An 11,076-nucleotide genomic window follows, 5' to 3' on the forward strand; every position below is an offset into this window, starting at 1 on the left:
ATTTCAAAGAAAACTGTAAAAATAAAATAAATTAAACAATAATAATAATAGGTGTAGTAGATAATTAAAAGAAATTTTCCATGTCATTAGCTAAAGCTTTTGAATATAAATTTTTCTTAAAAAAAAACATTTTAATTGCTTTTTAATTTATACATAATAAACTATAGTTAATACTAACATTTTATTATTCGTCGGTAATTAACAAATTCATTGGCAAACCTATAACTAATAATGATTTATTATGACGGCTATATTTTCTGACATACAAAATATTGCTCATCTGTCCGTGAATATTAACAAAATACTGAAAAACAATTGCTTTCTTTATTTATAAAAACCGTTACCGTTGCCGCTAAGCAACCGTTTCCCCTTAAAATACCCTTTCAGCTCAATTACTATTACCGCTAAGCTATCATTACGTAAATAACTTCCATTACAATTATCTCTATAATATAATACCGTTACCTAATAGGGTCGTTACCTCTTAATACCGTTACCGCTTTTCTATAAATAAATCTAAGTTCAAATGTTTGATTTCAATAAATGAATTTATCAAAATAAAGATAACTGAAAATTATATTACATTTGTCACCTTATTTTTCGTTCTTGTAAACTTTATTGTTCTTTAATTAAGACCGAAATTACCGTTATCGAAATAACAGCAAATACCGCTGCATAAAAAAAACCAAATGAACGTTACCGTTACCTTTTAACAGTTTTGAATAGCCAATTCGTAGCCAACATTGATTAAAAGTTGTTCATAACTCTAATATTAACAAGTAAGAGAGCTATATTCGGCTGTGCCGAATCTTATATACCCTTCACCAAATTATACTTTAAAATAAATTTGTTTAAATATTTTTAGGTAAACTAAAATTTTTTTTTTTTAATTGTTTTTCAAATTTTTTTTAATTTTTTTTTTTTTGAACAAAAATTTATGACAAAAAAAATTTTTTGATAAAAAAAAAATTCGGGTTAAAAAATATTTTTCCCGATTTTGACCCCTTTGTAGGTCCATCTTACTATGGTCTTATCTACATCGTTGCAATGAACTTTGAAATATCTACCATTAGATATCCATATTGTCTATATTAATGACTTAGTAATCCAGATATAGATCAAAAATAGGTAAAAAATCGAGGTTGTCCCGGTTTTTTGCTCATATCTCCGTTATTTATGGACGGATTTTGCTGATTTTAAATAGCAAACTTCTCGAAAGCAAATTTATTGAAGATTTGGATCCCGAAGATATCTGGGGTCTTCAGAAAATTGATTTCAACAGACATACGGACAGACAGACATGGTTTAATCCAGAATATATATACTTTATAGGGTCGGAAATGAAAAATGTAGAAATTACAAACGGAATGACAAACTTATATATACCCTTCTCACGAAGGTGAAGGGTATAAAAACATTAGTTTTTTTTAATTTTTTTTAATGGATCAAATATGTTTCTATTTCTAAATATTATGACCAAAACCAGGAATGAATATATTCTGAAAATTAGCATAACTTAAACCTTCGGATGTTTAGAGCAAGTTTTTGGGATAAAGATAATCTACATTCTCTGTTTAAACCTAGCTTAAACTAAATTGTGTGTGTTTTCACTTATTGTTTATTTAGTATGTAATCTAGGTTTAACTGAGCATCATTGACGAGTAGGGTTTTTAATTTCCCGACCTTTTTTGATTCCCGGGAATCGGAAAATTTTTTTCTACATTCCCGGGTACCCGGCTATTCCCGAAATATATAATGGTACTGTAAATTAGGAATATTATAGCCAAATTTCATATAAAAACTTAGTGTTATAATTTATTAAATATCAGAGCTTCGATTAATTAATAAAATTTGAGCTTAATTCACTAAAATCTTAATTTATTCCTTAAATCCATTCCTAATATTTAATTTTTTAGATTCATTTCAAAGCCTTTGTTTAAACTGAATTAACTTTGAAGAGAATTTATTCAAACTTTGAATGATTAAATTTTTGTTAAATCAAATCATTTACAAAATTAATTGAAAAAATTGTCTTAAGCCTTTTTGTATTAGATTTGAATTGAAGAAAAATTTAATAAATTTATGAAGCTATTTTGTTATGGATTTGAAGAAGAAATTTAAAGAAATTATAATGATTCAATAAGAAATAAATTCTATAAATAATGAATTCACTTTTTAAATTTTCTTACGAAAAACCCCAAATAAATAATAATAGTAAGCGGTCTATTATTGCCAAGATATAAGCAATAAACTGTAAAAACTTTCCACTGTTTTTTGGTGAAAAAAATAGAGTTCTAACTTGTTTGTTATGTATTTTCGTCAGTTTTTAATTCCCGGGATTCCCGACTATAAATCCCGGGAATCGGGTAGTGAAAAATTGCCAAAATTCCCGGGAAATTTGTACCGGGAATTCCCGGGATGAAAACCCTATTGACGAGCTATGTAAGAACAGCAAAAGCACAAACTGCTGAATAATAAAATAAACAATTTAGTACAGCAGTTGATTTTTGATTTGCTTTATTAACATCAATATAATTTTTAATATACATTTTATTTACTTTAATTTTACTTCTTTCTTTTACAATGTTAAAATTTAAAAAAAAAATTTGAGTGAAAAGTATGATTGATCCATTAGTGAGTAACACAATCATTGGTTAAAGCCTGGCTAAATTTGTTTCAGGTTTAACTTAATGGCGTGTTAAGCTACGTTTAAGTAACAAGTAAAAAACTAGCTCTTGTAATTAGATTTTCTTTCAAATTCAAATTTTTAGAATGTGTTCAAACATACACACAGAAAATAGATTGGTTGGAAAACGGTTCCCATTATAAAAATTTAATAATCTTAGACGAAATTTTATTGTGGTTATCAAAAAACTCTGAACTTAATAGATTTTCAGTAATAAGAATTATCTAAACATTATTGAAATTGAATTGAGGTTCCAACTACTGTTTCATAAGTTGGTATTACCAATTTGTGTCTGTAGACATTTATTTAGTCAATTCAGTAGGTACAACCTACATTAATTCAGTTTAAATTTGGTTCATATTCCAAATATTGGTGTTTGTAATTGAAAAATTCGGTTGTGATGTAAAAAACTTGAATTCGATGTTCCCAACTGATATAAAAATTGAATTGATAAATTGTTTGCTTGACATTCTTGAAAATAAATTAAAAAATTGTCTATGATAAAATCAATTGCATACATATGTAAAAAATACAATTAAAGGAAACTTTTAAAATTCTTAAGATTAGCCGTTGGATATGCTAGAGTAAGTTCAATATCTCAATGAGTCTGTACTATGTATGTAAATTGCATGGAGTAAATGCTCTATTGCAATTTATGTACTTATGTACATATTTATATTTACATATACATACATATATATGTATGTAACAATCATATTTCATAATTATATTTCTTATTTATTTATATTATCTTGTGACCAATATTACATAATGGCTTTCCTCAAAAGCGTTGTAGAAGTTCTCCCGTCTTCTTTCATTACTGTTGGATCCATTTTGTATGTCTTGTAATCCAAAAAATGACCCGTAGAGTATCGATGTGGCCAACTGTTTACCTTTTTGTACATAAATAAAGATGGGGACGAAGCCGCGCAACAAATCTCAACATTTTGAATGTATTTTTAATAGTTTGTATTTGTTTTCTATATTATTGTTTTACGATTTTCTTTTTGGTTAAATATTCATTGTATTTTCAATAAAAATAATAAAAAAAATGTCAAACAATTTTGAAAATAATTCACAATAGTCATATATATTTTTACCGAATCATTTTTAAAAACAGTGATGTCTACCGTATTTATTCAGTTATTGCAATCGAATTTGTCGATAGTACTTGCAACTGACAAAATTCGATTGGCGCCAAATTCGGTTGTGAACACGAATCAGTTTTCTCTGTGTATGTATTTTAAAACATCTAAAGCTGAAATTTAGTTTTAATTATTTGTGTGCCTAGTTTTGCAAAATCGTGTCTCTGCAAATCGTGTCTCTGAATAGATTCTCACCAAAGCTTATGGCGATTGTCTCAACGTGCGAGAGATGATTGTACCACTTCTGTGATTTTGACACGGAAGACAAAGATCTCCCTGGCCAGCCAACAAATTATGATGACCAAGAATTTGGGGCATTACTCCATGAAGATTGTTGTCAAACTCAACCAGATCTTGCAAAATCATTGGGAGCTATTCAAGCAGCAATTTCAAAATTTTTGCGAGCAGCAGGATTCATCCCAAAGCATACGAATTGAAGGCGACAGACTTTAAAAGCTGATTTTGCATGTCTGAAATGATAATTGGACGCTATAAAAGAAAATAATTTTTGCACCGAATCACTACTTGCGATGAAAAATTAATCCATTACAATAACCCGAAGCGTAAGATCGTATGTGAATGATCCCGCGAAATAACCGAATCTACACCAAAGCCATGGAAATACCACCACCCCCTAAAACCGAAAAGTTTTCATATAAAAAAAGGAATACAAAGAAAAATGTAGAACAAATTTTAATAAAGGATTCTGAAGTAATTGACATAAAATTTTGGCAGTTTAGTCATTAGAAAAACTTTCAAAATTGTTTGACGAATTGTCTATTTAAATGGTGTGATTCACTTGAAGAATTTTAGAGTGTTAAATATTTGTTAATCAATTTTTGTTTCTACAATTAAACTTAAACGAATTGTAAATCGTTATTAATTTTAAATACTGTGTAAAACTGTGTTGAGTTAATTTTGCCGATTTCACATTTTTCGTTTTTTTATTATTATGATTGTAAAAATAATTGACAAATTAAAAAACCACATTCACCAAAACACAATGAAGGTTTCTCATTCACATGATTGTTTCAAGGTGCTAAATATTTTACGAAAAAAAAATCAAAAAAAAAAACAAAATTTAGTTTCAAAATACATAACTCAGAATAAATTCAATGGAAGTCACTTACAATGACGTTTCACTTGGAAAATTAACTTTAAGTTTTGAAAGTTAAAAATAAAAACACTACTTAATAACCGAACAGTGACACAGAATACAGTGGGCATGTGGAAATAAACTGTTCTGTTTCTTTTGAAAGTTATTAAAATCAGTTGTTTGCCATTTCTAATTAAGGCAAACGAGTTTATGTATCTCATGGATTGCAATCAATAGTAGAGAGTATTGATTTCATACTTGAAAACATGACCTTCAGTTTGATATATGATTCTGTTTATAGTTTTTGGTTATTAAAATGAAAACAATCTGTGGAGATGGGTTTTTTTAAATGTCATTTAAAAGGTCTGTTATATTTTAATTTTAATTCTACAAATAAACGTGCTTTTGATAATCTATTGTAAAATCTGCATTATTAATGCATTTCTAATGAAATATATTTTAGAATTAGAAAATGTTAAGATGACATAATCAGCTTTTGAATGTTTTCTTAAAACAGTTAAATCCGACAGCTGCTTAGAGAGATTTAAATTGAATAGTTTTGAGTGGAATTTTAAAATTAATTGGAAATGAAGTCATTTAATCACGATCCGAAATTGTTGGAATAATAAAAAGACAATAACATGTATGAGTGATGTATTCTATTATATTAGCATATTAAGGGTTAAATTATTATAAAAAACTAGTGAGAAAGTATAATCGATCAAGCCCGAACCTATAATACCCTATATCGAGTATATGAGCACATTATGGACCCATTGCTAAACAATTTAGTAGAATGATTTCTATGGAAATAAAACTAATTTGTTTTACAATAATAATACTTGTAAAATATTTGTGCGTGTTAAAGGGATTTCCGGAAGTGGTCCTTATATGTGATATATGACTAATTATGGACCGATCGTCATAAAATTAGGTGAAAATTTGTGTAGATGCCTATATAAATTAAACATTTATGACGATAAAGTCCTATTTCGATTGAAACCAATTTCAATAGACTTCGTCTTTCGACCGCAAAAGATTTACATGGAAAACCAGCCAGATGGACAGACCAATGGAAGGACATCGTTTTGATTCTGACTCGATAGGTATACTTTATGGTCAGTGTTAGACTAGTATTTTTTTCTCAATGATAGGTGCATGAAAATATAAGACTATTTCAAACAAAGGTCACTAAAATGTCGATGAGTTTATTGTTTACACCATAACAATGAAAACTTCGGCTATAAGTTAACAGAAGACCACATTCAAGACGACGTCGCTCAACTTTTCTTCAGCACATCTTGTCATCAATTGCCTTTGATATAAGACATGTCTTAATAACCCCCTGTCTATACCTGATACATTTTTATCATGATAAACGTCAAAATGGTTGTTAAGATAAAAAAAATAACAGGTATAGTCTCCATTTATTAGTATTATTGCTTCGTTATGACAAAATTGTTAGTGCTTTTGCTCAGACAACTTTGTCTTGACAACAAACGTCATTAATTGTTTCGATAAATATTTGTCAAGTATAGACAGGGGGTAATACAAATATAAAAAAAAATTTATCTATTTTTATTTATAAACGTTTTTTTGCAATATTTTCCAGATTTTCTTCAATGACGTGTTAAAACTTTTCTTTTTCCAAAGTTGATCGATTGTCGATCAAAACTTCTAAGTTGGAAATACCTACGTAATGAACTTGGTATCCGAGATATATGCAAAAATATTTGGAAATTTAAAGCTACGTCCATAAATAATGTGATTTTTTGTGCTAAACAATGGAAACTTTAAAATATATACAAGAAAGAAGACTAAACCAAAAAGAATATTGGGAGGAAGACCTCGTCAAACTACCACAAGACAAAATTATTTTATAGCAAGAGAAATTTCTATAAATTACTGCCTAATAATCTAAAATTAGAAATTAGTTCTCGAACTGTAAGCCACAGGACAAATGAGGCTTGTCTTGGTTGCTATCGCGCCGAAAAAAGATCTCTAACACATTTTGCCAAATAACATTTAAACTGGTCGAGACAGAAATGGAATATTGTTCTCTTTTCGGATGAATCTGAATCAGGGATGACAAATGGAATTTAAAAATTGTACCAATCAGCATCAGAAATTGTACTTTTTCGACTGTAATTGTACCAAAACTAGAAATTGCTGTGAAATTTCGGGATTTTTTTAAAATTACAATGAACAAATGAACAGTTGTAATGATTGAATTTGGATCGATTCCATTACATCCATTTATTCAGATATTCAGTTGATAATGAAGCATTGTAGTTTAAATTATCGAATTTTTGTCACTCATCTAACATTTTTTAGCCTCAGCAGAAAAATTCTATCATTAAGAATTACAAATTCTATGGATATTCATATTCAATAGAAAATAATGGCAATAATAATGGCTTAAATATGTTTATATACTTTTTGGTTTGAAAAACACTAAAATTACGAGTGTGACAAGATAAGTCAAATGCCGCTATTTCTTCTTTATTTCAAAAACTCATAAGTATAATTTTAAAAAGGTTTGTTGTTAATATTTTGGTATAATTGATAGAGAACATAAATTCGTAAATTGGTTTTAATATATTAACTGTGAAATAAATTTTCAAATTGTACCAAATGAGTCATTGGTGTACCATTGTACTTTTTAAGATCAAATTGTACCAAAAAAAAGTACAATTGTACCAATTTTTCCACCCCTGATCTGAATACAATTTAAGAGCAGTGATGAAAAACATTTGTAATACGGCCCAAGGGAAGTAGGCTTAACCCCAAGTACACAAATAAGACCGTCAAGTTTGGCGATGGTAATATTTTTATCATCTTTCAAAGGAATGAATAATGAATGGAGTTAATTCATAATAATATTCATTCACTTTATCTTAATTCCAATCTTATATAAATCAAACTAAAGTTCATTAAATTGGAATCTAAATGAATTGAAAAATAATTAAATGATTTAATACATGGGAATTTCATGTCAAGTGAACCAACTTTTGAAATCAATGTCTTCCGACCGGGCTGAAATTTGCATCAAGGTTAGCGAGTGGGGTATATATCAAAATAAATGTTTTAACTCAAAAATTGTTACTAAACATTTATTTTGATATATATCCCACTCGCATTAAAAAAAAGCTATTAAAGGAAAAGACCTAAGCTTTCTTTTGAGCAAGCAAAAATTAAAAAAGGGCCCATTTTGGAAAAAAATCGATTTTGCAAAAAAAGTTTTGATATATATCCCATACGTACCCCACTAAGCAAAAAAAACGTCTTCAAGATTCGAATCAATTAATTCTAAATTCTTTATTAAATTTTCAATATCAAATTAACTAATTAGTACTTCAAATATATTGAATTCGTTCCTTTGAAAACTCATTCTTTATAGAATTAGTTCTGAATTGAATTATACCAGTTTTCTTTAATTCAAATCCATTACCAAACAGCTTTAAAAATGAATGATTAAATTCATCTTCAATGCAAATCTATTACAAAAAGCTTTAAAATTTATTTTGTAAATGATTAAAAGAAAAACAAAAGTAAATTCAATAAAGAAAAAATAATTTAATTCAATTTTTATTAGATTAGAATTTAACAATTTAACCATTCAAAGGATTAATGCATTTGTTATGAATTAATTCACTATAAATAAAATCTATTCAAATAAAGTCTTTAAATGAAGCTAAAGAATTTGTTTTGAAATGAATTGCTGACATTTATAATTTCGAATTAAGATTTTAGTGAATTAAATAATTCGATGCTCTTATACTCAATTGAGACAATTTGTATGATTCAATAAGGAATTTATTCTATAAAGAATAAATTCTTAAAGGAATGAATACAATAAGTGTGAAGTACTATGGAATTAAGTCCACAAATATATTAAAAATTAATGCTATAATTGAATGGTTAAAATATAAAATTTGAATTTGAAAATTGAATTAATTAATTTATTATTTCGAATCTTTGATATGGAAAAGTTAGTTTTTGTATATAAATTTAAAAATAAAATAAGGAATATAAAAAATATTTGTCTAATAACTATTATGAACATCTAAAGATTTTAGATTAAAAAGTTAAATTTTTTAAAAATATTTCACAAGATTTTTAATTAGTTTTTAGTTTAAATCTCTGTTTAATAATACGCCTTTAGATCTAAGACCTAAAGAATTACTTTTGCTTCTAAGTTCATGACTTAATATCCAAACTGATAATTATAATTAATAAAATAAAGTGAATGTATCTAGAAAATAGCAACTTACCGTTATTAACGCAACAACTAAGCGTAACGACAAAAAGCAGTAGTAATCCATAAGATAACGATGATAGACATCTTGTGGAAGATGCAAAGACCAGTAATCCAAATGGTTTTCGGCGTGTTCTTGTCGTTGATGAAACCTGACGAGATGTTTTCATAAATTTTCGATGTTTGTGATGAGTTTGTGAAGCATAGTTCAGCCCTTGGCCAAAACCCTCGCTAGTAGATGCAGCAGCAGCAGTCAACATTTCGTTAAAGTGCAGATGATTTTCTAGGCAGGCATAAATGTTGGAAAGTAGAACGTGTCACTACTAACCAGGAATGTTTTAACAGAAGCTATTGATGATAATAATGTCTTGATAAAACGAAATTTTTTTTTGTTTTATTACAGTTAAAGTAGGAGGGGTGTTAAGAGAAGTAGGGATGATTTTGCAAATGATTAATTAAATCTGAATCACTTTGATGGCGGGAATAATAACAATAACAAAAACAAACATAAAATAAAAATAATATTCCAAAAGTTGTTTATGCCTTTTTTAACGAAACACAAATTATGGGCAACAATTTCTCATGTTTCTCGTTACGTTTTAGGGAATTTTTACGTTGTTTTGATTCAATGTAGATACTTGGTAGGGAGGGAGTAAGCTTTTATTTTATACAGTCCTCGTTTTATTCTGTTATTCCGTTATTTTAGTGTTTTTTTTTTTTGTTATTTCATTTTATTTATTTGTTATTTGCTTATGTTAAACTGACTGCTCCTCTCTCTCTTTTGATTTTTCGCTTTTCTCCTTTTTTGTTTGGAGGTCCTTTTTTATTTTTGTTGTAGTAAAGAAGGAAAAAAATCCAAAATGGCGTATTTGTATGTAATTGTGTAATCCTTATGTATACATAAATATATATTTTATATTTTAGCACTAATTTTCATTTATTTCTTTTTTTTCTTCTACTTTTTTAATTAAGGAAATATTTAAATTTACTTTTTTTTATATCCTTTTTTCATATATTTTAAGGATTTTTTATGAAATATTTGTTGTATATATTTTTATTTATTTATATTAAATTTTATAACTTATTTAATACACTTAGTTTAAAAAAAAATCCACTTAAAGAAACGAAAAATTTAAACCTTTGAAGGTTTTATTTTAATAAAAAACTTTGTTTTTTCTCATTAAATTTGCCACTTTTTTTTCTCAGCTTTTTTGTATAATTATTGTTGGTTTAACCCACTCTGCGCCAAAATTAAAAAAATTTAAAAAAACAACATTTAATGCACCGCTTTTATTTCAAAACACTCGTCAGGTTTGTTGGTCGATCTCGGACTGAAGACACATTTTTATAATTCCAACACAGATTTGTTGTAAATCACACACCACAACAAGCTTTGCAAAACAAACAACATTCCTCTACATCGTTACCGTTAAATCAAGAGAGTAACTGCCAGTGGTGAGTTTCGTTAGCCAGCAGCTCTCCATGTAAAAAGCTAAAGCTTTTTTTATCGTGCTACAACAAAAGAAGACAACAAAAAAAGAAAGAGTTGTAAGAAAGATATAAAAAACAACAAACTTTATTTATTAATTCCATATAAAAAAAGTTTTTCTTTTTTTTTGTAAGTAACAACAACAAAAGCGGAAATGCAAAAATGCACAAAACAAACAAAAAGCTGAAAAAGAAAAGTTAAATTAAAAGGAAAAAATAATGTTGATGTATTTATGTCAGTAATGTTCACGCCATACAACAATTGTTTGAAAAATTTACACACATTTGTTACGCTCTTTTAAAAACTTTTGTTCATTCATCGTTTAGCTCTCGATGAAAACACATGCGATGGACTATCGTCATTTTTTTCAGACATTTACTAAGCATTGTTGTTGGTTGTTTT

General features: G+C 27.6%; 1 protein-coding gene across 2 annotated transcripts in view; it reads right to left on the reverse strand.

Moving 5' to 3' along the window:
* LOC135948683 (protein Skeletor, isoforms B/C) overlaps positions 1–10,262 on the reverse strand; it is a 92,259-nt gene extending 81,997 nt beyond the window's left edge. The window contains exon 1 of one of the 2 annotated variants that reach the window (XM_065498082.1): positions 9,202–10,262. In XM_065498082.1, coding sequence (XP_065354154.1) covers positions 9,202–9,445 — 244 coding nt within the window. In that variant the 5' untranslated portion in view covers positions 9,446–10,262. The remainder of the gene's footprint in view (positions 1–9,201) is intronic. The other variant, XM_065498083.1, reaches the window with a different exon arrangement.
* Positions 10,263–11,076: the final 814 nt, after the last annotated feature.

This window comes from Calliphora vicina, chromosome 1 (genome assembly GCF_958450345.1).
Source record: "Calliphora vicina chromosome 1, idCalVici1.1, whole genome shotgun sequence".
NCBI lineage: Eukaryota > Metazoa > Arthropoda > Insecta > Diptera > Calliphoridae > Calliphora > Calliphora vicina.